This window comes from Felis catus, chromosome B2 (assembly GCF_018350175.1).
Source record: "Felis catus isolate Fca126 chromosome B2, F.catus_Fca126_mat1.0, whole genome shotgun sequence".
Lineage (NCBI taxonomy): Eukaryota > Metazoa > Chordata > Mammalia > Carnivora > Felidae > Felis > Felis catus.
This window is the reverse complement of record NC_058372.1, coordinates 66,173,103-66,200,864: the sequence shown is the minus strand read 5'-3', so window position 1 is coordinate 66,200,864 and position 27,762 is coordinate 66,173,103. Positions and strand designations below refer to the sequence as shown.

General features: G+C 39.4%; 1 protein-coding gene and 1 non-coding gene across 5 annotated transcripts; one reads left to right on the top strand and one right to left on the bottom strand.

Moving 5' to 3' along the window:
- The first annotated feature begins 358 nt into the window (after positions 1–358).
- CGAS (cyclic GMP-AMP synthase) lies at positions 359–27,762 on the top strand. 4 transcript variants are annotated; one of them, XM_045057736.1, is made up of 5 exons: positions 367–1,839; positions 10,375–10,594; positions 15,926–16,162; positions 24,128–24,227; positions 26,530–27,762. In XM_045057736.1, exons 1-5 carry the CDS (start codon positions 1,207–1,209, stop codon positions 26,879–26,881), a joined length of 1,542 nt encoding a protein of 513 aa, XP_044913671.1. In that variant the 5' UTR covers positions 367–1,206; the 3' UTR covers positions 26,882–27,762. The 4 variants fall into 4 exon arrangements, with proteins under 4 accessions (XP_044913673.1, XP_044913671.1, XP_044913672.1 ...); XM_045057737.1 differs by having other exon boundaries at positions 371–1,839; positions 10,417–10,594; positions 24,125–24,227; XM_006931843.4 differs by having other exon boundaries at positions 373–1,839; positions 24,125–24,227.
- LOC111560714 lies at positions 10,929–11,036 on the bottom strand. Its single transcript, XR_002742707.1, has one exon. It is a non-coding gene; the product is annotated as a small nucleolar RNA U13 (small nucleolar RNA).

Here is a 27,762-nt window from a genome sequence, read left to right as displayed (position 1 = left end):
AGTCCTGAGCTGTTAGTGCACAGCCCAAAGTGAGGCTTGAACTCATGAACCATGAGATCCTGACCTGAACAGAAGTCAGAGGCTTAACCAACTGAGCCACCTAGGCACCCCTAAGTGCCATTAAAGAGAGAGAGAGAGAGAGAGGAAGAAAGGAAGGAAGGAAGGAAGGAAGGAAGGAAGGAAGGAAGGAAGAAAGAAAGAAAGAAAGAAAGAAAGAAAGAAAGAAAGAAAGAAAGTCTACTTATTGAGAGAGAGAGAAATAGCAGAGAAGGGGCAAAGAGAGAGGGAGAGAATTCCAAGGAGGCTCAGAGCCCACTGCAGGGCTGGATCTCACAAAGTCTGAGATCATGATCTGAGTGGAATACTGTATCCATCAAGACTCAGATGCTTAACGGACTGTGCCATCCAGGCGCAAGTGCCAATTTTTTTATGGGATTTGAGAACCAATGGGTAAAATTCACGGATAAGAACTACACAATTTAAGACTGTGTGAGCTTTCAAAAAGTCAAATAAAATGAAATATTTATTCCAATTGCAGTTCTCAATTCATTCCCACCTTGTAAAAGTTGAACATTTCCTATTTCTCGTTACTAAAAAAGAACCCTCACTTAAACTTACATTTAAAGTTTCTCAGTCGGGGCGCCTAGGTGGCTCAGCCGGTTAAACGGCTGACTTTGGCTCAGGTCATGATATCACCGTTTGTGAATTCAGATCCCTCCCCTTCTCTCTGCCCCTCCCCTGCTGGTTCTCCATCTCTCTCAAAAATAAAATTAAAAAATTTTATTAATAAAAAAATAAAAAGTTTCTCTGCCAACTTCAATGTGCAAGAAGGTCTGTAGTTCTCCAAAAATTCTTTGAGGCAGGAAGCGAGCAAATCCGTCAAACTTTGTTTCAAAGCTCCGGAAAGTGTTTTCTGCTTCCCTCCGCTTTAGCGTGCTTTCCCGCCCAGCCACGTCGCTTGTACTGCCGGGTGAGAAAGTTAGCATCTTTCGCACCACCGTGGGCGGGGCGTAGCTCCCAGGGAACTCCCAGCGTTCACCCAGGGTGCGTGCTCCCCGCCCTGTTTCCTGCGTTCCCGCCAGATTTTTAAGTTTCATTTCTCGCTCTGACTGCTGGCTTCTCCAACCTCTGACTGCTGGCTTCTCCAACCTCGGCCTTTTCGCGAAGCCGAGTCTCCCGGCTTTCGGGGAGCAGAGAGCGCCAGCCATGGATCACCGGGGCGGAAAGGCCACGAGGACAGCTTCAAAGGCCGCGACCGCTACCTCCAAGATTTCGGCTCAGGGAGTGAAGGGTCTCCGGGAGGAGCCCAGCGAATCTCCGTTCGCCCCTGGGGCTACCCGACCCAACTCACGGAAGTGCGGCGCCGTCGGGGCATCGGGATCCCTGCTGAGGAGTAGCATCCCCGGTTCCCCGGAGAGACCCCAGGTACGCGCGCGGGGTGCCCGCGCCAAAAAGGCGCTTCTGGAGGCTGAGGACGCGGTGGAGGGGCAGGCGGTTCCGGCGGCGAAGCTGGAGCCTCCGGCGGCGGGGCCGCCCCTTTCCAGGGCTAGTTCTCGCCGCAGGGGCAGCGCGCGCGCCGCTGGGGAGCACAGACCCCCGCCAGAGCCCATGGAGTTTCCCAGCCCTGGCCCGCTAGTTTCAGCTTCGGGGGCGGCGCCCGGCGGCTGGAATCCCCGGGCGGTGCTAGACAAATTGAGGCTGAGGCGCCAGGAAATCTCATTGGCGGCTGAGACTGTGAACAAGGTTGTGGACCACCTGCTGCGGGGCTTGAAGAGCTGTGATTCCGAATTCAAAGACGTCGGGCTGCTGCGCACCGGAAGCTACTACGAGCATGTGAAGGTGAGCCGTCCAGCACCTCCCCTCCGGTTCCCGCGGCTAGCTGGGCCCATTTTTCCTCGTCCCTCTCCCCAGCCTGTCGGATAGTCCCAACTCCCACGTTCCCTCACTTCCCTTCGAAAGTAACTCAGACACTGTTGTTCTCTTGTGGCCTGTGACATAGTTGTACCCCAAAAGGGGAACAGTTGCTCGTTTCTCCATCTATACATCCCACGAATATACAGCTAGCTTCGTTGCCAGCTCTTGTCAAGACCCTGCTGTTGGGGGAATTCAAATATATGGATTCATTCATGCAAGCAGCTTTGTACTGAGTTTCTGTAACAGTGCTATACTTGGTGTTCCCTAGTCAAATTCTGAGTTGGATAATTAGGAGTGGTCTGAAAAATTCCACAAAATTAGTATATCTGAGAACATTTTCCTATGGGAAAAACTGCATAGGAAAAACATCTTCCAGCTGCTCCCAGCTTCCTCTCTCCCCAGTTTCTTATACAGATGTCATAGGAAGCTCACAGTGAGTGATGTTCCTTATTTTTTATTTTTTTAAACGTTCATTCAGTTATTAGACAGAGTGTGAGCAGGGGAGGGGCAGAGAGAGAGGGAGACGCTGAATCCGAAGCAGGCTTCATGAAGGCTCTGAGCTGTCAGCACAGAGCCCGATGCGGAGCTCAAACTCACAAACTGAGATCATGACCTGAGCTGAAGTCCGAGGCTTAACCGACTGAGCCACCCAGGCACCCCGTTGAGTGATGTTCTTTAAAAATTAAGAGAAAATCTATAGATACTAAAAAAGCGTACTCCCTAAATACACATCCAATGTGATTGTTTTTAAGTATGTATTCCACATCCCATTTGTGTGTGGCTGAATTATCTTCATTCCAGTATGAATTGAAGATTTAGGAACAGGTTCCTGACTGGAGTTTGTTTCCTGACCGGTGACAGATTTCTAGTTGTGTTTTGGCTTAAACTGTCAGATTTTTCAGGGCTGGACCGTGCACCTCTGTTAGATCTGTATAAGATCTTAGGAGTAGCATGAACAGAAACTGGGGCTGAGAATATTTCCTTATTAGGTAATTGTAATTTATTTTAGAGTTACGTATTGGCTTTATTCAGTTAACTGCTCTCCAGAAGTAGATGATTATTAAACTCTAGATTTAGGATTTAGGATTATAAACTCTTAAGATAGCAAGCCAAATATTGTGCATCTTTGTATCTCTAAGCCTTAACACATAGCAAGCATTCAAGCAAATGAATGAATGAATGTGCTCAAGAAGAAAAGATGGATGGTCTCTCTTAACACCTCTGCCTTCTCAGGGTAGCAGATTCAGATTTCATTCCCATTATAAGCATTTAACCTGATAGCTTTCAGTGAAATTAAACCTTTCATATATTTTTTGTTTTGACTGCCACCTAGATTTTAAACTCCATTGTCACAGAACGTTTTACATAAATTGTAGCTTAAACAGCTGTTCATTTCATTGGTGTGGACTCAGTGATGTTTTTGTTTATTGTCAAAAAGACAGTGTATGTATCAGTCTTTGAATCTTAAACTCTTTTAGCACTGAAGACTTTATAATTCCATCTAAAAGTTTTTTGAAAGCCAAGTGAGCAAAACTTTCATTAGATTGTCTTAAGTATGATTCTTCGAGAGAGAGAGCGAGAGAGCGAGCGTGTGTGCACAAGAGAAAGAGAGCAGGGAGAAACAGAGAATCCCAAGCAGGCTCTGCACTGTCAGCCTGGAGCTGGTCTCAGGGCTTGAACTCCAGAACCATGAGGTCATCACCTGAGCCAAAGTCAAGAGTCAGTCGCTTAACGGGCTGAGCCACCCAGGGGGCCCATTAAGTGTAATTCTTATTGTATAAGTATCAATCTGTTCAATTATATGGATGGGATAATAAGACTTAAAAAGAATGATTATTTTTAGAGAACGTGCACACATGGGGGAGGGGCAGAGAGAGAGGGAGACAGGATCTGAAGCAGGCTATGTATGCATTGACACCAGAGAGCCTGATGTGGAGCTCAAACCCATGAATTGTGAGAACATGACCTGAGCTGCAGTTGGATGTTTGACTGAACCACCCAGGCAGAATAAGATGTTTAAAGAACAGTTTCCAATCAGGGGTGCCTGGGTGGCTCAGTCAGTTAAGCGTCCAACTTCGGCTCAGGTCATAATCTCGCAGTTCATGAGTTCAAGCCCCACGTCAGGCTCTGTGCTGACAGCTCAGAGCCTGGAGCCTGTTTCAGATTCTGGGTCTCCCTCTCTCTTTCTGACCCTCCCCCGTTCATGCTCTGTCTCAAAAATAAATAAACGTTAAAAAAAATTTTTTTTTAAAAAAGAACAGTTTCCAATCAGAGCCAGTCTCCTTTTTTTTTTTTTTTTTTAAGTAAGCGCTATAATCCCATGGGGCTTAAACTCAGGACCCTGAGATCAAGAGTCCAACACCCAACCAACTGAGCCACCCAGGTGCCCCAATGTTTTTTTTATAAAGTTTTATTTAAGTAATCTCTACACCCAGCATGGGGCTTGAAGTTACAACCTCAGATCAAGAGTCATATGCTCTTATGACTGAGCCAGCCAGGTGCCCTGTCTTTTTATTAAAAAAATTTTTTTTTAATTTTTTTGATGTTTATTTTTTAGAGAGAGAGAGAGAGCGCGAGCACAAGTGGGGAGGGGCAGAGAGAGAGGGGGACACAGAATCCAAAGCAGGCTCCAGGCTCTGAGGTATCAGCACAGCGCCTGATGTGGGGCTCGAACCCACAAACTGTGAGATCATGACCTGAGCCGAAGTCGGCCGCTTAACCGACTGAGCTACCCATGTGCCCTGCCCCTCCTTTTTAAAATCATGCACTGATGGAAGAAATGGAATGAAGTTTGTTTTATCTAAAACATGTATTGATTTTTAAAAACTGATTATAAAAGATATATATATATATATATATATATATATATATATATATATATTCATTGTAGAGTTGATTCAGTGCCTGGCTCTAGCAGTTAATCCTCTAGCAGGCTCCCATGGCTATTCCCACCTACATACCACTTTTCTCAGCCTTTTCCATACTCACCCCTCTTCCATGTTGATGTCCTTGGGAAATTAGGAAAAGGATAAAGAAGAGCAATATTATTCCTGTTTATTTTATTCACTGTTATCATTTTGGTATATTTTCTTCTGTTATGCATACACTTGGATTTCAAAATTGGATTCCAAACTCTTTCTAATTGTTAAAAGGATAGATACAAAATATACCTCTCAGTAATTTATTTACTTGGTTCCATATTGACACATTTTTATTCATATATTTTATTGTAATATTGTCAAGTTCTAGATGAAATTTGGAAGATTTCTTATAGAAATTCTCTGTGTAATTGCCATTCTATAATATTCTCTTTGCCTCTTTGCATTATACTAATCATATAGTTTGGGCTGAGTGAAAGGTTATATTGAAATCAAATAATTGTCGGGGCGCCTGGGTGGCTCGGTCGGTTAAGCGTCCGACTTCGGCTCAGGTCATGATCTTGCGGCCCGTGAGTTCGAGCCCCGCGTCGGGCTCTGTGCTGACCGCTCAGAGCCTGGAGCCTGTTTCAGATTCTGTGTCTCCCTCTCTCTCTGCTCCTCCCCTGTTCATGCTCTGTCTCTGTCTCAAAAATAAATAAACATTAAAAAAAATTAAAAAAAAAAAGAAATCAAGTAATTGTAGTGGTTTTAGCCAGTGGTACATTAACCAGTAAAGAAATAAACTTCAACCACATGCAACAACATGAATGAATCTTACAAACATAATGTTGAACAAGAAAAGAGGAAATAAAGGAATACATAGAGCCCATGTAACAAAGCAGGAAAAAGAAAAGATGCTTAAGATCAGAAAAGGAGTAATAAAACTTACCTATGCAGATGACTTTATTGAATTTTTGTACAAACTATTAGAAATACCATTGATCCTTGAACAACACGGGCTAGGGGCACCAACCCTTCCCCACCCATGCAGTTAAAAATCTGTGTATAACTTTTGAGTCCCCAAAAACTTAACTACTAAGAGTCTACTGTGGACTGGAAGCCTTTTTGATGAACAGTATGAATAATACATACTTCGTATGTTACATGTATTATATACTGTATTTTACAATAAAGTAAGGAAAGAAATATTAAGAAAGTCGTGAGGAAGACACAATTCATTTACAATACTGTACTATTTTTTTTAAAAAGCAACAAAAACATGTATAAGTGGACCTACCCAGTTCAAATCTGTGTTACTCAACTGTTATCAGTGAATTTATCAGGGTTACTGGATACAAAGTCAGTAAACAGAAATCAAAGTACTTCAATAGTCTAACAACAACAAAAGTGCAAATGAAATGTAAAAATACCATTTAAATAGCATCAAGAACATCAAATATTTTAGGAATAACTTGCTAAAGATGATAAAAATTTCAAAACATTGCTGAGTAAATTTGAAAACGGACTAAATAAATGGAAATCTATATCATGTTCAGTTTTCCTCAAGTTGATCTGCATAGATTCAATGCAGTTCAGTCAAAATCCCATCAATTTTTTTGTTTAAATTGACAAGCTAATTATACAATTTATGTGGAAATGCAAAGGACCTAGAATAGCCAAGACAGTTCTAAAGGAGAAAATGTTGGAGGATTTCCTTACCAAGGAGCAAGACTTACTATAAAACTACCCTAATTAAGCAGTTATTATTGGTGCAATGATAGATAAATAGGCCAGTTGAGTAGAAAGTCCTGAAACAGACCTGCATATATAATTCAATTCAATATAAAATATATGCAGTAGTGTAATTCAATGGGAGAAAGGATGACTTTTTTCAGTAATCAGTATTGGGTCAATTGTATATACTTGACACCCACCTACTACACATGATACACAAAAATTAATTGAAGATGTATAATAGGGCACCCAGGTGGCTCAGTCAGTTAAGCATCCTACTTTGGCTCAGGTCATGATCTCACTGTTCGTGAGTTCGAGCCCTGCATTGGGCTCTGTGCTGACAGCTCAGAGCCTGGAGCCTGCATCAGATTCTGTGTTTCCTTTGTCTACCCCTCCGCTGCTCATTCTCTCTGTCTCTCTCTCTCTCTCTCTCTCTCTCTCTCTCAAAAATGAAGAAACATTAAAAAACAATTTTAAAGATATATAATAAACCTAAAGATGAAAGGCAAAACAACAAAGTTTCTAGAAAAAACATTGAAGAATGTCTTCATAATAATAGGATGTACAAATATTTCTTAAACAGATACTCTCTGTTTGTACAAAAACAGATACTTAAACATATACTCTCAATATGTACATATGACAAAGGACTAGTACAAATCAGTAAGAAAAAGATAGACAAACCAATTTAAAATTGAGCAAAAGACTTGAATAGATGCTTTAGTATATAATCCAAATAGCAACAAACACAAAAGACGTTCAACATCATTAATCATCAGGAAAATGTAAATTAAAACCATGATGTGATTCTACTACACATGTATCCACTAGAATGGCTAAAATTTTTAGACTTGAGAATTCCATCTTGGAGAAGATGTGGAGCAACTGAAACTCCCTTACCTTGATAAAGGGAGGATACATTGGTACAACCCTTTTAGAAAATTGACACTTTCTTTGAAAGTTAAAGACATGCTTATCCTGTGGTCCAGCAGTTCTGCTAGGCATATACACAATAGAAATGAGTGCTCATGTCCACCAAAAGGCATATATAAGAATGCTCAGAACAGCTTTGTAATAGTTAAAAGCTGGAAATGACCCAAATACTCACAACAGAATAAGTAAGTGTATTGTGATAAATTGCATTAATTCAATGGAATGTTTCATAAGATGAAAAAGAACAAACTACCAATACATGTAACAAGTAAATCTCATAAACATGTTAAGTGAAAGAAGTCACATGTAATAGAGTACATTTTATATGATTCAGTTTATATGGTGTTTCCAAACAGGTGAACCTCATCTATGTTGTTAGAATAGTAGCTACTCCATGGGGCACCTGGGTGGCGCAGTCGGTTAAGCGTCCGACTTCAGCCAGGTCACGATCTCGCCGTCCGTGAATTCGAGCCCCGCGTCGGTCTCTGGGCTGATGGCTTGGAGCCTGGAGCCTGTTTCTGATTCTGTGTCTCCCTCTCTCTCTGCCCCTCCCCCGTCCATGCTCTGTCTCTCTCTGTCCCAAAAAAATAAAAACGTTGAAAAAAAAAGTTAAAAAAAAAAAAAAAAGAATAGTAGCTACTCTTGGTGGAGGGTTTCTGAGAGTGAATGGGAATAAGAGAACTTTCTGTGCTCTGTGGATGAGAACAGGGTAGTGCCCACAAAGTTCACAGTTCCTTTTGGGATTCAGCCATTTTTCTTGAATAAAGCCTCCCTGGATTGTTGCAAGCCTTTGGTTAATTTACAGACCTGAAAAATTGAATTGACCATTTCTGCCCATGTTCTTGTTGCTTTTATGGAAGAGTGGATTTTCAGAGGCTCTTAATTCATTCCCACTGATGTCACTTCCAAGTGTTTGACCCTCATATTATACCCTAGTCAGCTTAGGCTGCCATAACAAAAATACTTTAAACTGAGTGGCTTAAACAACACAAATTTCTTAGAGTTCTAGAGGCTGGAAGTCCAAGATCAGAGTGCTAGCATGGTTAGGTTTTGGTGGGGACTCTTCCTGGCTTACAGACAGCCACCTTGTCCCTGGGTCCTCATTCTGTTCTTTATGTGTGGGCAGTGAGAAAGGGATCTCCCTCCTTCTCCTCCTCTTCCTCCTCCTCTGAAGGCCACCAATCCTATTAGATTAGAACCCTACCCTCATGATCTCATTTAACCTTAATTAACTCCCAAAAGCCCTGTCTCCAAGTACAGTCACATTTGGGGCTAGGGCTTCAATATATTAATTTTTGGAGGACACAATTTGGTATACAGGACAGTACATCTCAATTTGGACTAGCCATGTTTCACATGGTCACTAGACATATAGGTACCTTCTTGAACAGTACAGTCCAATAGCTGTACTTGAAGCATGCTCCTGACTAATGAAAGATTTGTGGCTTTTTAAATTTTATTTATTTATTTTTTAAATGTGTATTTATTTTGGGAGAGAGAGAGAGAATACGCACATGTGTGCACGTGGGAGGGGCAGAGAGAAAGGGAGAGAGAGAGTATCCCAAGCAGGCTCCGAGCTGTTAGTAAAGAGGCCAACATGGGGCTCAATCCCACAAACCATGAGATCATGACCTGAGATGAAATCAAGAGCCTGACGCTTAACCAACTGAGCCACCCAGTCTCCCCCTGTGGCTTTTTAAATATTTTATTTTATTTTATTTTATTTTATTTTATTTTATTTTATTTTAGAGAGAGAACATGAGTCAGGGAGAGGGGCAGAGGGAGAAAGAGAATCTTAACGTGGGTCTCAATCCCATGACCCTGGGATCATGACCTGAGCTGAAATCAACAGTCAGATGCTCAGCCAACTGAGCCACCCACATGTCCCTTTGTGGCATTTTTAATATAAGAAAAATGATCATTTATTATAATTGCTGATTCATTTATTATTGTGAGGATGAAAAAGATTCTTTGATGCTCCTAAAATGCTGTGGTTAAAGACACTATGAGTTGGAACTAACACTCACTTGGGTGACCAGAAACTATAACGAGAAGGCCTTTGCTCAACTAGCCAGCACATGGCTACACACATTTTTTTAGACACACTGTGACAAGAGGGTGGCTGGAGTGTGTGTCTTGCCACATAAAAAATAGCACTTAAAGGTTTTTAATTTTATTATTCTGTAATTTCAGAAAAAAACTGGTACAGATTTTTAAAGCTTGCATGATATCATTTAAAATTATTCTAAATTATAAAAATAATGCATACTCTTGGTTTTATTTTTTTATTTTTAAAAAATTTTTTCTTAACGTTTATTTATTTTTGAGACAGAGAGAGACAGAGCATGAACAGGGGAGGGGCAGAGAGAGAGGGAGACACAGAATCTGAAACAGGCTCCAGGCTCTGAGCTGTCAGCCCAGAGCCTGACACAGGGCTCAAACTCACGGACCGTGAGATCATGACCTGAGCCGAAGTCAGACGCTTAACCCACCGAGCCACCCAGGTGCCCCACATACTCTTGGTTTTTAAAAAAGGGTATGGAGGGGCGCCTGGGTGGCGCAGTCGGTTAAGCGTCCGACTTCAGCCAGGTCACGATCTCGCGGTCCGTGAGTTCGAGCCCCGCGTCAGGCTCTGGGCTGACGGCTCGGAGCCTGGAGCCTGTTTCCGATTCTGTGTCTCCCTCTCTCTCTGCCCCTCCCCCGTTCATGCTCTGTCTCTCTCTGTCCCAAAAATAAATTAAAAAAAAAAAAAAAAAGGGTATGGAACCTACCAACCAAAGCAACAATGCTCTCTTCGCTCCACCAGTCCACTCCCAGAGGGTATAAATATTAGGGATCTTGCTTTTCAGAGTGGGGGTTTTAAGCAGAAATTTCAAGAAAAAAATTGTGTTGCTTGGAAAATATTCACAAGCGAGTATTTTTTACTATTTCTTAGATTTCTGCTCCTAATGAATTTGATATTATGTTCAAACTGGAGGTCTCCAGAATTCAGCTAGAAGAGTATCGCAACAGTGGTGCATATTACTTTGTGAAGTTCAAAAGAAATCCTAAAGGAAATCCTCTGAGTCCGTTTTTAGAAGGGGAAATATTATCAGCTTCTAAGATGCTGTTGAAGTTTAGGAAAATCATTAAGAAAGAAATTGAAAACATTGAAGGTAAGAATTTTGACTTTTGATTCTTTTTTGAAAACTTTATTTATTTATTTTGAGAGGGGGAGAGAAAGAGACAGAGAGAGAGGATGCTCATGTGTGTGCTCAGGGGAAGGACAGAGAGAAAGAGAGAGAATCCCAGGCTTCAAGTTGTCAGTATGGAGCCTGACTCAGGGCTTGATCTCAAGAACTGTGAGATCATGACCTGAGCTGAAACCAAGAGTTGGACACTCAACTGACTGAACCACCCCGGTGCTCCTTGGCTTTTGATTCTTAAAGGTCTAATTATACCTACTAATTGCCAATGTACACTCCTCTCATGATCTTTTTTGTCTCCCCACATCAGAGAGGTAAAGTGCCTACTTCATAACAGGGCTTGAGTGAGGCACATGTCTGTCACACAGCAGCTTGGACACCCAGTCATCACACTAATGAACTACAAAAGGATCCTTTCCTGATCTTTCTTAACCTCCTTGTTGACCACTTCTTCTTAGAAACAACTCTTTGCTCTTGATTTTAGTTACTATATTTTCTTGGTGTTCTTCCTAAAGGTTGATTTGTTCAGTTTGGTTTTCATTGGATATTCACTGAATGGCTGCCTGTGCCACTGGTTACATGTGATTGCATGAAATCCCCTCTTGAAGCTTGTAAACACAAATTACATTAAGTGCTCTGAAGGGAATGAACTGGGAGAAGTAGTAGCAACTGGGATGGAGTAAGACCCCAAGGCTGAAGAGAGCTTGGCAAGTTAAAGGAACAAAAAGAGGCCTGTGTGGACAAGGGGAAGAGTGACATGAAATGCAGTTGAAGAGGTGGCCAGGGACCATACTGCAAGGACTTGTAGATCCTGGAAATGAATTCAGATTGATACCATGTTCATTGAGAAATCAAGTTTTAATTAGGGAGTGATGATTTGCTTTGTATTTTTAAAAGTTTACTCTGGCTTCTCTGGAGAAGGTATTATAAAAAGGCAAATAAAAAAAAGGAAAGAAAAAGGAAGACATTGAAGTAATTCAGGTGAAAGATAGTGGTGGCTTCGATGGAGGTGGGAATGGAGAGAAGCAGACACATCCAAGCTATAGCAATGCTTACTTCTGGATTAAGTGTAGGGGGTTCAAGAGGATTGAATTAAAGAAGGCCTCCAGGTTTCTGATTGAGCACCTGTGTGGATTGATTGTGCCCTTTTCTAATGGGAAGGACTGAGAAGGAATGTATTTTAGGGTATGGATTAGGAGTTTTTGGCTTTGGAGATTTTAAGTTAGAGATTCCTGTGATACGTTGAAGTGAGTGTATCAAGTATGTAATTGGATATGGGTTTGAAGTTCAGAGGATATGTTTGGGCTATATGTAAACACATAAATGGCATTGGCAGTGGATGAGACCACATAGGCAGAGAGCATTGATTAATTTATTCATGAATCAGTATTCATTGATCATCGAATGTGCCAGATGTTCTAGGTGTTTGGGATATAGTAATGAACAAATAAATGAAGATCCTCACCCTTCTGTACCTTAGTTATGTAGGGACAGACATATAATTCATAACAAATGGAAAACATAATTATCTTCACTACTAGAAAGTAGTAAGTCCTGTGGTGAAAAGTGTTGGCAATAGGATGGGGAGGGGGAGTTGCAGTGTTAAGCAGAGTGGCAAGAAGAGGATCCCATTAGAGGTTGAGAAGAGAAGGAGCAAAAGGAGACTAAGTGCAGAATGAGTGGTCAGTGTGTAGAGTGCTACTGACATTTGGAAAACCACTGGATTTAGTCTTCAGTTTTGTGGGAGTTGGTAACTTGGACTTAGCAGTTTCACTGGGGTGTGTGTAGGCATATCTTTACAAAGTTTCAGCTGTAAAGGACATAGAAAGGTGAGTAAGCATGGGGCAGAGGTAGGTTGGGTCAAGAGAGGCATATTTTAGAATGAGAGATACTGGAATCCTTTGTATAAAGACAGGAATGATCCAGTAGGGAGGGGGTACCCACTGATGGAGGAGAGAGGGAACAGTTGAAAAAACAAGGTAGTTAAGAAGGTAAGAAAGAAGGAATCCAGACACCATGTGCAGGGGTAGCCTTTGAAAGGGGGGGTGTATGCTTCCTCAGTAGTAATAGGAGGGTAGAAGGATATAATGGGTAAAAAGTGGGTAGTTTTACAGATTTAGTGATAGCAAAATGAGGGCATTCTCCAGGATTTTCTCCTTGGTCCTCTTTCTTCTCTCTCATTATGGTCCCTTCCAGAAGTCTTATCTGGGAGTAGTCTCTAACTATTGCTTGTATACCTCCCAATCCCAAAGCCAGTATCTCTCATCTAGAGATACTGAATTTCTGACCACCAAAGCCACTGGCCCAGTAGCCATCTCCTGTTGGGTGTTCTCCAAACACCTAGAGCTCAGTGTGTCTAAAATGAAATACATCTCAGCCCAATCTTTCTTCCTTTTGATTATTTCATATTGAAGAATCAAATCGACATCATTCATTTCTCAGGCCAAAATCCTGGGATGGCATTCCGGACTTCTACCTTCTTCCTTACAGATTTAGTCCATCTACTAGTTCTGTTGATTTGAACCTCTTTAATTCCTCTCACTTCTGCTACTTGTGTCTTTAAAAAAAAATAATACAATCTCTATATACTGTTGATTTTTGAACAACAGGACAGTTAGGGGCACCACCCCACATAGTCGAAAATCTGTGTATAATACACATAATAATCTATGTATAACTTAACAAAAAATACACATAATGATCTGTGTATAAGTTAACAAAACTTATCTACCAAGAGCTTACTGTTGATTGGAAGCCCTACTAATAACATAAACAGTTGATTAGCACACATTTTGTATATGTATCATATACTATGTTCTTACAGTACAGTAAGCGAGAGAAAAGAAAATGTTAAAGAAAATCAAAGGGGATTGCTGCATCTAAATAAAAAAGTTTCTGCATGGTAAAGGAAACAATCAACAGAAATAAAAGGCAACCTACAGAATGGGAGAAGATAGTTACAAATGACATATCTGATAAAGGGTTAGTATCCAAAATATATAAAGTAATAATCCAATTAAAAAATGGGCAGAAGACATGAACAGACATTTCTCCTAAGAAGACATGCAGATGGCCAACAGACACATGAAAAGATGCTCATTATCACTTACCATCAGGGACATGCAAATCAAAACTACAATGAGATATCACTTCACCTATCAGAATGGCTAAAATCAAAAACACAAGAAACAATGGTTGTTGGCGAGGATATGGAGAAAAAGGAACTCTTGTGTACTGTTGATGGGAATGCAAACTGATGCAGCCACTCTGGAACAGTAGAGAGGTTCCTCAAAAAGTTAAAAATAGAACTACCATATACTCCAGCAATTGCAATACTGGGTATTTACTCAATACAAAAACACTAATTCAAAGGGATACATGCGCCCCTATGTTTATAGCAACATTATTTATATTAGCCAAGATATGGAAGCAGCCCAAGTGTCCATTGATTGATGAATGGATAAAGAAGATGTAAAAAAAAAAAAAAAAAAAAAAAGATGTGTTATATATACACAATGGAATATTATTCAGCCATAAAAAATGAAATCTTGCCATTTGCGATGACATGATGGAGCTACAGAGTATTATGCTGAGTGAAATAAGTCAGTCAGAGAAAGACAAATACAATATGATTTCACTCATGTGTAATTTAAGAAATAAAGGAGCAGAGTGACACAACACAGAGTACTAATCACTATACAATCACGGCCAAGGAGCAAAGTGACAAAAAGAGAAAGGCAGACCAAGAAACAGACTTTTTTTTTTCTATTTTAAAAGTATTTATTTATTGAGAGAGATAGCACGCACATGAGGGAGAAAGAAAGGGAGAAAGAATCCAAGGAGGCTCCACACTCAGGATAGAGCAGGATGCGGGGCTCAATCCCATGACCATGAGATCATGACCTGAGCCAAAATCAAGAGTTGAATGCCTAACGGACTGAGCCACCCAGGCACCCCCCAAGAAACAGACTTAACTATAGAGAACAAATTAACAGTTACTAGAAGGGAGGTGGGTGGGGGGATGGGTTAAATAGGTGATGGGGTTAAGGAGTGCACTTCTTGTAATGAGCACTGGATGTGGTAAGGAAGTGTTGAATCACTATAGTGTATATGTGAAACTAATATTAGACTGTATGTTAACTAACTGGAATTTAAAAACTTAAAAAAAAAGAAAATCATAAGGAAGAAAAAATACATTTGCAGTGCTATACTGTATTTACTAAAAAAAAATGCATATAAGTGGACCTGCACAGTTCAGACCTGTGTTGTTCAAAAGTCGACTGTATTTAAGGTGTACAACATGATGTTTTAATACACATATACATGGTGAAATGATTTCAGCAGTCATGCCAATTAACTTATCTTCTCACATAGTTGCCTTTTCTGTGTGTGGTGAGAGTACCTGAAATCTACTTTCTTAGCTCATTTCTAGTAAACAGTGTAGTAGTGTTAACGATGGTCATCATGATGTACTTTAGATCTCTGTACATACTTGCCCTACATAACTGTAACTCTGTACCCTTTGACTAACATCTCCCCATTTCCCCCCACTCTCTAACCCCTGGTAACCCCCTGGTAACCACCATCCTACCCTCTGCTTCTAGGTATTCTACTTTTTTAGATTCCACATATAAGTGAGGTCATACAGTATTTGCCTTTCTGTGTCTGGCTTATTTGACCTTGTGTAATGCCCTCCAAGTTCATCCATGTTGTCACAAATGGCAAGATATTCTTTGCTAAGGCTGAATGATACTCCATGGTATGTATGTACCACAATTTCTATATCCATTCATCCATCCATGGATACCTAAGTTGTTCCATGTCTTGGCTATTGTGAATAATGCTGTAGTAACATGGATCACTCCCTGTGTCTTCATGCCTACTACCTCTGTGATGCTGCAGGCATACAACTTCTGTGTTGGACTGTTGCTGTGGTCTTCTCGATTGTCTGTCTCCTCCCTGCCATTCATCTGGTCTCTTCTCCAGGCTTCCCTCCAAAATGCCATCCATAAATTTAAGTGAAAAGTTAATCACAGCACTCCCAGAACCCACAGTCTTCATGGGCTCCTCATCATTTATACCAGACAGAATCTTGACAATGCTTCCCCATGGTAGGTATTGATAAATATTGGTGAAATGAGGAAAACACTTTGCTTTGTGGGGTCAGTTTCGCTTTAGAACTAATTTGCACCTTACACTTAGCACTTTATAGATCTCCAATTACAGATATATTATCTTCCCTATATTTTCAAAGAAAATTGGATTGATAAATGCTATCTTCCCTTTTATGTGTTTAAACAGATGTCGTTGTCCAGAGGAAGAAGAGAGGGAGTCCTGCTGTAACACTTCTTATTAGAAAACCTAAAGAAATATCTGTGGATATAACTCTGGCTTTGGAGTTAAACACCAGCTGGCCTGCTAGCACCAAGAATGGCCTGCCCGTCAAGGACTGGCTTGGAACAAAAGTTAGAAGCAGTCTAAGACAGCAGCCATTTTACCTGGTCCCCAAGCATGCAAAGGAAGGAAATGGTTTTCAAGGTATCTTGAATATGAAGGTTAACTTAAAAACATATAAAAGAGTTGTCTGTGTTTTTTTTCTTTTTTCTTTTCTTTTCTTTTTTTTTTTTATGTAAGTTCTATGCCCAGTTCATGGGGCTTGAACTTCCTACCCCATGATCAAGAGTCACATGCTCTAATGACTGAGCCAGCCAGGCGACCCAAGGGCTGTTAATGTTATATACTAGGGCAGTGTAACTAGTGCGGTTGGCATTTCAAGAGCCATAAAGCTAAATAGACTACAAGATGAGAGTTTGGTGAGAAAGGGAATTGAAAAGGGCATAGTTGTAGTAGTAATATCAAATACTTGGTTTTAAAATATCATCTCACCCACATTTCAAGTTTATTTTTAATTTGTTTTCAATAGAGAAAGGCAGTACTGGCCTTGGAGTCAGACTGCCCTGGATCTGAATCCTGAGTCTTCTTCTCTTACTAGGTGTGTGATCTTGGGCTAGTTAACCAAGTCTCTCAAAGCTACTTGAAAGTTTACGGGGCACCTGGGTGGCTCAGTCAGTTGAGCATCCGACTTCAGCTTAGGTCATGATCTTGCAGTTCATGAGTTTGAGTCCCGCGTCGGGCTCTGTGCTGACAGCTTGGAGCCTGGAGCCGCTTTGGATTCTGCGTCTCCCTCTCTCTCTGCCCCTTCCCTGCTCATGCTCTGTCTCTCAAAAAGGAATAAATGTTTAAAAAAAAAAAAAGCTACTTGAAAATTTCTGGGAAGAGAAGAAATGAGACAGTTTATGTAAAATCCCAGTTCATGGGACACCTGGGTGGCTCAGTCGGTTGAGCGTCCGACCTTGGCTCAGGTCATGATCTCACGGTTCTTTTTGTGAGTTCAAGCTCCACATGGGCTCGCTTCGCTAAAGTCAGAGCTTGCTTTGGATCCTCTATCCCCCTTTCTCTACCCCTCCCCCTGTTTATTTATTTAATAAATAAATATTAAAAAATAAAATCCCTAGTTCAGCACAAGGCAGTTATATATTATTAATTTATCAGAGTCTAGACTCTCATTCCCAGCCATACTTCTTTTCTTCTGTCTTCTTCCCCTTCCACTGCTCCTCATGCAGCTAGCAGACCTTTGCATCCTCAGCTACAGTTGGTCTTCTCACCTGTGTACTCTGGCCTCACAGGTAAGAACAGGTTTTCAGATGGTGCTCTTGGGTAACATTCAGGTTCTGAGTTAGTCTACAGCTAAAACATTCAAGGTTGAGTTAGTCTACCTAAAATCAGGTTAGCTGATTATTTTATTTTTGTCTTATAAATTAAGAACTTTTGGTACCTAGTGCACCTGGATTCCAGGGATATGGAAAAGATCATGAAACGTATGAACCACGTTACAAATTAGTATTCTGAACAAATCTTGGAATTCATTGAACATGCTTAGTTTGATGGCTTATGTTTTGTGGACTCATGATAACTTTTTATATCGCACATATATAGGAGTCCTTTTCTGCAAGAAAAGTTGTTTTGTAAGAGGATATTACATATATCATTATTCATAATTTTGTAAAAGGAACATAGCTTTCTGTAAAGAGGGGTTGCACCCCTGGATAATTTCTAGAATAGCCCCAAGAAACCCTCACTGTATGTGATACAGAAATCTTAACAGGACCCATACCACCCTCTTAGTGGTCTGCTACTGACTGCCGTGGGCAAGACTGGGAGACAAATCAAATTAGGGATGAGAGAGTCCTTCAGTGGCCCTGTGGGTAGTTCGTCACATCCTTGCATTGAGATGAAAGTGGATGCTTGTGATGTTGCTCAGCTGACCTTTGCTCTCCATTACCTTTGGTTGTTTTCCTCCTATCATTGCAGATGATCTGTGTTCAGGCAGGTATGCCCCTCAACCCCCATCTCTATCTAAAAGACTGAACAGAGGGGCATGTTAGCAGTGAAAATATTCATACTAGATTGCAGACATGTATATCACCTGTTTTAGTTTTTCTCTTTCCAAACATTTTACTTTAAATGTTCTGGTCTTATAAGCTATATTTTTTAAAATATGATTTGTTTGGTTTTTACTTATAAATTTTTAAGAATTTTAAAAATCTTTCTACCTGTTTCAAAATAATACCAGCATTGTTATCAAGAGTATAATTGAAAAAAAAAAAAACTTTAAGATTTTTTGTAGTTCTTTTGTTCTTAAGATAAAAGGACAGTCAAAATACCAAGCTTAAATCCACTTGAAAGAATTTCTCCAGGTGGTTAAGCTACCCAACTCAAAATAGTTAGGTTTGTTTGTTTCATTATGGTTTTAAATTTTACATGCTAGATTTTCAATTTTGACTTAATTTTGTCTCATAAATGTATAAGGCATTCACATGGTTCCAAAGTCAAAGCTACAGAAAAAGGAATTTCTAGAGGACCACAGCTTCCATTCATGTTTGCTCTACACTGTTCTCTCCTTCCCTGACTGGAAACCCTCTTTATTGTTTTTCGTTTGGTCGTGAAAGTAAATATATACTTTTATCTTTTTTTTTTTTTTTTAGCATTTATGTATTTTTTGAGAAACAGAGTATGAGCGGTAGAAGAGCAGAAAGAGAGGGAGTCACAGATTCGGAAGCAAGCTCCAGGCTCTGAGCATCAGCACAGAGCCCGATGCGGGGCTCGAACTCTTGAAACGCAAGATCATGACCTGAGCCGAAGTCAGATGCTTAACCAACTGAGCCATCCAGACACCCCATATACCTTTATCTTTTAAGATAAAAAGTACACCTCCCTTTTTTCAGTTAGTGAGATATTTTGAAGATAGAGTTTTGGCTTTATATAAAGGTAGCACTCATTTCTTTTCTCAGTCTGTTTTTACAGCTGATCAAGGAGTAAATCCATATATAAATCTGCTGGACATTGCCAGATCACCCCCATAGGGACTGCACAATTTGCATTCCCACAGCCATGTATGAGAGTACCTATTTCACTCTCAGCAACCAAACTCCTTAAACTTTGGAATTTTCGCGAATAATTCAAAAAGTAAGAAGTGAAATCTCAATGTAGTTTCAAAAATAAACTTTTAACTTTCAAATAGTTTTAGATTTGCAGGAAAATTGAAAAGATAGTAGAGTTCCTATATACTCCATACCTGTTTCCTTATCTTTAACATCTTACATCAATATGCTACATTGTCATAATTAATGAACAAATATCGATTGTTAACTAAAGCCCATACTTAATTCTGATATTCTTAGTTTTTACCTAATCTCCCTTTTCCTGTTCCAGGATCCTATGTAGGGTACCACATTACATTTAGTCATCATGTCATCTTAGGCTCCTCGCAGCTGTAACAGTTTCTCAGTCTTTCCTTATTTTTGGTGCCCTTGATAGTTTTGAGGAGCACCAGTCAGGTCTTTTGGAGAATGTCCCTCATTGATAGGTGTCTGATGTCTTCTTGTGATTAAACTGGAGTTCTGGGTTTTGGGCGGAAGACAACAGAAGTAATGCCTTTCTCATCATATCCTGTCAAAGGCACATGCCACGAACATGACTTAGCATGGTTGTCGTTGAACCAGGCTGAGGTAAGCCATTTGTCAGGTTTCTCCACTGTTACTCTTTTTCCCCTTTTTCATACTATTCTATTTGGAAGTCACTGTGCACAATTCACACATAAGAATTGGGGAGTTGGGGTGCCTGGGTGGCTCAGTAAGTAAGCATCTGTCTTCAGCTCAAATCACGATCTCATGGTTCGAGGGTTCAAGCCCTACATCAGGCTCTGTGCTGATAGTCTGACCCTGCTTTGGATTCTCTGTATCTCTCTCTGTCTGCCCCTTCCCCCCGTCTTCCCCCCACCAAAAATAAATAAACATTAAAAAAAAAGAATGGGGGAGTTATGCTCCACCTTTTTAGAGCACAGTATTTACATAAATTATTTGGAATTCTTCCTCATGGGAGATTTGTCTCCTTTTCCCCATTTATTTATTTACTTAAGCAGTCATATTAGTAAGCACTCATGGGTATTTTTTTTTTTTTATGTTGAGCTATAATCCAGTACCACTTAATTTTATTGTTTAAATTGTTTCAGCTTTTGCCTTTGAGAGCTCTTCCAGTTGATTGCTGTATCCCTTGACATACTCCCCCATAGTTGGGGGTGGAGTTTGTTTTATTTTGTTTTTAGTACTAACTCACTTTCTGGTAACTACAAGAGGCTCCAGGCTCATCTTGTGTATTTCCTGCTTCAGTCCTAGAATCAGCCATTTCTCCAAGTAGCCCTGGATCCTTTTATTGGGAAATGTACTAGAAACCAAGATCAGGGCGCTAGCGTGCTCTGCTACCAGGGTGTCATCACTCTCAGCTAAAAGAGCAAGGAAATATATATACATATAGTGACCCCAGTGTATACAGATATCTAACATTTCTATGTGTAACCGCCTGTATTTATATTATCAACTGGAATACAGAGCTTATGTACAGTTTCTGTTGCCTTCAGTCTCAGAGACAACATTTCCAAAGTAACTTTCTTTGCTTCCACCCCCCTCCTTCAGGGAGGTTTTTTTGTTTCTACACCAGCCCCCTTCAAGGAGGTTGTTTCATACATTTGTAATATAGTTAGAGTCCCTTCTGCTGGTCTGCATTATTTCCTGGGCTTACTTGACCTCTTAAATGACTTTTTAAAGTTGTCATACTTCAAGGTTCACTGTGCTATAGAGTTGTTCTGATTTTGACAAATGCATTGTCTCATGTATCTACCTTTACATAATAGCTTCACTGTCTTAAAGAGCCCCCCATGCTTCATTTATTCAACCCTCTGGCAACCACTGATCTGTTTACTATCTCTATAGATTTGCCTTTTCCAGAATGGTATAAGTGGATTTCATAAATGGATTTATACAGTAATGAGCACCCCTAGCCCAGTGCCTTTTCCATATATTTATTGTCTATATATTGTGTAGCTATTACTAAAGTCTTTATTCTGTCCAATTAAAACCTCTGTCTGTCCTTGTGCTATACCATAGTATCATACATAATGTAGCTTTAGAAATCTTGATATCTGGTAGAACAAACTCTCCCACTTTGTCCTTCTTCAAGAGTGTTTTAGATATTCTTGAGCCTTTGTGTTTTCATTAAAATTTTGGTATCCTCTTGTCAAGTTCCACAAAAACATTTTTTTTTTGGAATTTTGATTGAGGGTACATTGAATCTATAGATAAATTTGGGGAGACTTGATATATTTATAATAATGAGTCTTCCAATCCATGTACAGGGTGCACATCTCTATTTATTTAGATTTCCTCTAATACTTCTCAGTGAAGTTTTAGAATTTCCTTTTTTTTATCTATTTATTTATTTTTAAATTTACCTCCAAGTTAGTTAGAATAGTGCAACAATGATTTCAGAGGTAGATTCCTTGATGCCCCTTACCCATTTAGCCCATCCTCCCTCCCACAACCCCTCTAGTAATCCTCTGTTTGTTCTCTGTATTTAAGTCTCTTATGTTTTGTCCCCCTCCCTGTTTTTATATTTCTGCTTCCCTTCCCTATGTTCAACTGTTTTGTCTCTTAAAGTCCTCATGATTGAACTTCTATATTTCTCTTTCTCTGACTTACTAATTTCACTTAGTATAATACCCTCTAGTTCTATCCATGTAGTTGCAAATGGCAAGATTTCATTCTTTTTGATTGCTGAGTAATACTCATTGTGTATATGTGTGTGTATATATATATAGATATATATAGATATATATATCCATCTTCTTTATCCATTCGTCCATTGATGGACATTTGGGCTCTTTCCATACTTTGGCTATTGTTGATAGTGCTGCTATAAACATGGGGATGCATGTGCCCCTCCACAACAGCATACCAGTATCCCTTGGATAAATACCTAGTAGGGCAATTGCTAGGTCATAGGGTAGTTCTATTTTTAATTTTTAAAAAAAATTTTTTTTTCACGTTTATTTACTTTTGAGACAGAGAGAGACAGAGCATGAACGGGGGAGGGGCAGCGAGAGAGGGAGACACAGAATCGGAAACAGGCTCCAGGCTCCGAGCCATCAGCCCAGAGCCCGACGCGGGGCTCGAACTCACAGACCATGAGATCGTGACCTGAGCTGAAGTCGGACGCTTAACCGACTGTGCCACCCAGGCGCCCCAATTTTTTGAGGAACCTCCATACTGTTTTCCAGAGTGGCTGCACCAGCTTGCATTCCCACCAACAATGCAAAAGAGATCCTCTTTCTCCACATCCTCGCCAACATCTGTTGTTGCCTGGGTTGTTAATGTTAGCCATTCTGACAGGTGTGAGGTGGTATCTCATTGTGGTTTTGATTTGTATTTCCCTGATGATGAGTGATGTTGAACATTTATTATGGGTCAGTTGGCCATCTGGATGTCTTCTTTGGAGAAGTGTCTATTCATGTCTTTTGCCCATTTCTTCATTGGATTATTTGTTTTTTGGGTGTTGAATTTGATAAGTTCTTTATAGATTTTGGATACTAACCCTTTATCTGACATGCCATTTGCAAATATCATCTCCCATTCTGTCGGTTGACTTTTAGTTTTGCTGATTGTTTCCTTCACTGTGCAGCAGCTTTATATTTTGATGAGGTCCCAATAGTTCATTTTTGCTTTTGTTTCCCTTGCCTCTGGAGACATGTTGAATAAGAAGTTGCTGTGGCCAAGGTCAAAGAGGTTTTTGCCTGCTTTCTCCTTGAGGATTTTAATGGCTTCATGTCTTACATTTAGGTCTTTCATCCATTTTGAGTTTATTTTTGTGTGTGGTGTAAGAAAGTGGTCCAGGTTCCTTCTTCTGCATGTCGCTGTCCCACTTTTCCCAGCACCACTTGCTGAAGAGACTGTCTTTATTCCATTGGATATTCTTTCCTGCTTTGTCAAAGATTAGCTTGCCATACGTTTGTGGGTCCATTTCTGGGTTCTCTATTCTGTTCCATTGATCTCAGTGTTATTGTGCCAAAGTTTTAAAGTTTTCTATTTAAGTTTTGTATATATTTTGTTAGATTTGCTCATAGGAAGTTGTAACTTTTTATTATGAAAAGTTTGAAACCAATAGAAAAGTAGACTGAAGAACATACACGTACCTGTCACCCAGCTTCTTTTGTATTTTCTATGTATACAATTTTATCATCTTTCAATAATAATAGCTTTATTTCTCCCTTTCCAGTGCTATGTCCCTGTTTTTCCTTCCCTCACTGTGCTTGTTAGGATAGCCAGTGCAGAAATGAGGATAACCAACATCCTGTCTTCCTAATTTCAAAGGAAAACCTCAACTTTTTGCCTTATATTATCATAGCTAGGTTTTTTAAAATCTACCTTTGCTGAGGTTTTTTGTTTAAATTATATATATTAAATTTTATTAGCTGCATATTCTGCTTCTATTGAGATGACCATATGTTTTTCCTTTATTCTGTTAATGAGACAGTATATTGATTAATTTTTAAATTACAAACCAATCATATATTTCTGGTATAAAAACAACTAGATAATAGGATAGTCAGACGAATGTAAAAGAGATGGCCATGGTAAAACTCTAGAAGTGGCGGGGGGTGGGGGGGTGGGGGGGAATCATTTTATTCTTAAACTCTCCCAAGGAGTAGAAAAAAAGGAAATGTTCCCTAGCTCATTTTACATGAATACCAAAACTTGCAAGGATGGTATAAAAAAATAAACAAAAATTTTGAATCAGCTGATTCAGATTATTTTTGAAACAAAATATTAAACTGAATTTAGCAATATATAAAAGGTAATACATTCATCTTATCATGCTAACTATATTATGCTCCTGATGCTCCCCTCCATTTTTCCTAGTTCAACCCAATATTTGCTTCAGATCACTTGTTTTAATATGTAATTACATTATGTGTTCATTTCTTTTGGTCTGTCTCCCTTTAGAAATCTTCCAGAGTGATATTTTAATGAAATAATTTCAGTATTGTGTTGTTTATATATGGATGCTTTTGATAAAGTACTTTTTTTTTGTTTTGTTTTGGAAATTAAGAAGAAACGTGGCGGCTATCTTTCTCTCACATTGAAAAGGACATTTTGAAAAGTCATGGACAATCTAAAACATGCTGTGAAATTAATGGGATGAAGTGTTGCAGGTAACTTCATTATTTTGTTAAATGGCAAATTACCAATGGAATGTTTAATTCTTTGTTGATTTCATAGCTCCAATCTGAAGATGATCATTGTTGAGTTGAGTCCTGGGGGCAGCGCATGGCTGGATCGACCCTGGAGTATTATCTAGAGTGTGAGCATGAAACCGGGGAAGCCAGATCCAAGGGACCAAGGAAATAGTGTTAGAAGGCAAGGCCAGGGAGCATAGTAAGTCCTGAACCTGGATCAGATAGTTGTATGAAGTAGGACAGAGTGAGAGGATATGAACACTCGCCATGGCTAGCCACGACAATTGGATGTGTCTTAGTCGTCTGGTTGCTTTAAGGTAATGAGCATTAATGTCACATAATGGGAGGAGACTAAAAGATTACTTTTATTGGATACTGGTGCCTGCTTTGAGATGGTTTGTTCGTGGTGAAGGCCAGGGACTGATTAGCTCTACTTGGAACAACACTAAGAGGTAATTATTTTTCTTGTTAACATATGCACTGTAAAGAGCTGAGATTGAAAAGAGTTTTCAAACTCATCATTCGAGTTTCTAAAGTTGTCTAGTAGAAGGGTCACAAAAGTTAAAAGGTCAAAACAAGAATGCCCCACATGCAGGCACGGGAGATTAAGGCTTCATATGTAGGCTTTGAAACAGGCATTAAGAAAAATATATTTCCTGGGGTGCCTGTGTGGCTCAATTGATGAAGCATCTAACTTCAGCTCAGGTAATGATCTCACGGTTCGTGGGTTCAAGCCCCACATTGGTCTCTGTGCTGACAGCTTAGAGCCTGAAGTCTGCTTTGGATTCTATCTGTGTGTGTGTGTGTGTGTGTGTGTGTGTGTGTGTGTGTGTGTCTGCCCCTCCCCTGCTCTATCTCTCAAAAAAAAAACCATAAAAAATTTTAAATTAAAAAAAGAAAAATATCTTTTTTATTTTTTAAGTTTAAAAAATTGTTTCAAGTTTATTTATTTTGAGAGAGAGAGTGGGGGAGTGGCACAGAGAGGGAGAGAGAGAATCCCAGGAAGGCATCACACCATCCACATGGAGCCCAACGTGGGGTTCAAACCCACAAATACAAGATCATGACCTGTGCCAAAATCACGAGTTGGGTGCTTAACCAACTGACTCACTCACCCAGGGACCCCTCCCCTTTTAAAGTTTTATTTAAGTAATTTCTATACCCATGTGGGGCTTGAACTCATGATCCCAAGATTGAGAACTGTACCCTCCTCCCAACTAGCCAGCCAGGCACCCCCCAAAAAATATATTTCTTTTTTCTTAATTTTTTTTTTTTAGCATTTATTTTTTGAAAATGCTAGGCAGAGAGGCAGTAAGGCAGAGAGAGACAGTATGAATGGGGAAAGGACAGAGAGAGGGAGACGCAGAATCCGAAGCAGGCTCCAGGTTCTGAGCTGTCAGCACAGAGCCTGACGTGGGGCTCGAACTCACAGTGAGATCATGACCTGAGCCGAAGTCAGACAGTCAACAGACTGAGCCACCCAGGTGCCCCTATATTTCTAATAAGCCTAAATAGTTTTATAAACATTAAATTTTGTTAACTACTAAATAACGGGATGAGTAATTAAATATTTGCAGCTTAGTAAGACAAAATCATTTTGTAAAAATCATTTATTTATTTTGTTATCTTTTTAAGTAGGCTATATGCCCAACATGAGGCTTGAACTCATGACCCTGAGATCAAGAGTCACATGTTCTACAGACTGAGCCAGTCATCTGCCCCCATTTTGTAAAAATTAAAATGAGATTTTTCTAGGTACTAAATGACTGGATGAATAAATATCTGCCAGTTTCATATAGTTGAATCTATCCTGATAGAATAAAATATTTAAGCTAAAAGAAGAGGGGAGAATAAAATGTGTTTGAAACTTCAAAGCATATATTTGAAAACAGGTTCTAGAATGGCCTATAATTATATATCTTTATTTTTAATTTTTTATATATTATAATGTCTGTATTGTTTATTGTATCTTTTTTTTTTGTATCTTTTTTTTAATGTTTATGTATTTTAGAGAGCATGCAGGGGAGGGGCAGAGAGAGAGGGAGAGGATCCAAAGCAGGCTCTGTGCTGACAGCAGAGAGCTTGACGTGGGGCTTGAACTCACAAACTGTGAGATCATGACTTGAGCAGAGTTGGACACTTAAACCGGCTGAGCCATCCAGGCACCCCGGTTTATTGTATCTTTGTATTTTTTTCCTGTAACATGCCTAAAGCTTTTTGTGGAATGAAGCAGGTTGTCAATAAATAAAAATAAGTGTTTTTCTTTTTTATTCAACAGGAAAGATTGTCTAAAACTAATGAAATATCTTTTAGAACAATTGAAAATAAAGTTTGAAAACCGAAAGGAACTGGATAAGTTCTCCTCTTACCATGTGAAAACTGCCTTCTTTCATGTATGTACCCAGGAGTCACAAGACAGTCACTGGCACACTAGAGACCTGGAGCTCTGTTTTGATAACTGTGTGGCATACTTTCTTCAGTGCCTCAAGATAGAACATCTTGAGCATTATTTTATTCCTGGATTCAATCTATTCTCTCGGGACCAAATTGACAAAATAAGTAAAGAATTTCTATCACAGGAAATTGAATATGAGAGAAACAATGGATTTCCAGTTTTTCATAAACTTTGAAATTATATTTTTAAAAAGAATCAAGAATTAGAGTGACTTTATCATATTGCAGTGTTTGAAATTTGTCACATTAATGGTTAACTAAAATGAATGTAAATCATTTAACTCTTTTGTCTTAATGAACTATAATCAGTATAAACAGATTGATTATCCTAGGAAAGAGATTAGTCAAGGAATAAAGAAGCAAAAGGAGTATTTACAATATAAAAGCTTTACTAGACTGGAATGAAAAGGACAAAATACTTATCACCTGAATTAAATTCATCAAGCACTTAGTAAACACCACTTCTAACCTAGCACAAATGTGTGAAATTTGCGAGAGACGTTAGAAATGATCATTGCCTCCATAAAAATGGCAGACTTTGTTCAATGCTCATATTTGGAAGCAATGTCTTGTCACATATGCCAGAATCAGTAAGAAGGAAATGAAAAGTCTACATCATCTCTACATGTCTCAGGAAATCCATGTCATAGCAAAATACAGAATACACATGGATAAATATAAAACATACAACTTACTTTTATTATATTTAGTAACACTTTTATATATATTTCTGAAAAGGCAATACATGTATATGGTACAACACTCAAAGAAACAGGTACTTCCATACCTGCTATTTCCAAATGTTACCCTTTCTCCTCTGTGCTCAGGCAGCATTCAACTTAGAAGCAGCTGCTGTTTGTTAACTTTTTCCCATTCATACATTTTGCACATTTTCTTATTGGCTATTTTACTGTTTTCTCATTTTTTGTAGAAGTTCTTTATATATTTTGGATACTTACGCTTTGTTGGTTGTGTAACAAATAACTTCTCTCATTGTGTGGAGTGTCTTTACCATTTTTGGTGTTTTAGTAAACAAGGTTTTAAAATTTTAATGTAA

What these genes read in the sequence shown, in the direction of transcription:
- CGAS (XM_006931843.4), top strand. Translation starts at nt 1,207, where the DNA reads ATGGATCACCGGGGCGGAAAGGCCACGAGGACAGCTTCAAAGGCCGCG. An exon ending in GGAAGGAAATGGTTTTCAAG is followed by an intron (nt 16,163 to 24,124) that starts GTATCTTGAATA and finishes TTGGAAATTAAG; the next exon opens with AAGAAACGTGGCGGCTATCT. An exon ending in AATGGGATGAAGTGTTGCAG is followed by an intron (nt 24,228 to 26,529) that starts GTAACTTCATTA and finishes TTTATTCAACAG; the next exon opens with GAAAGATTGTCTAAAACTAA.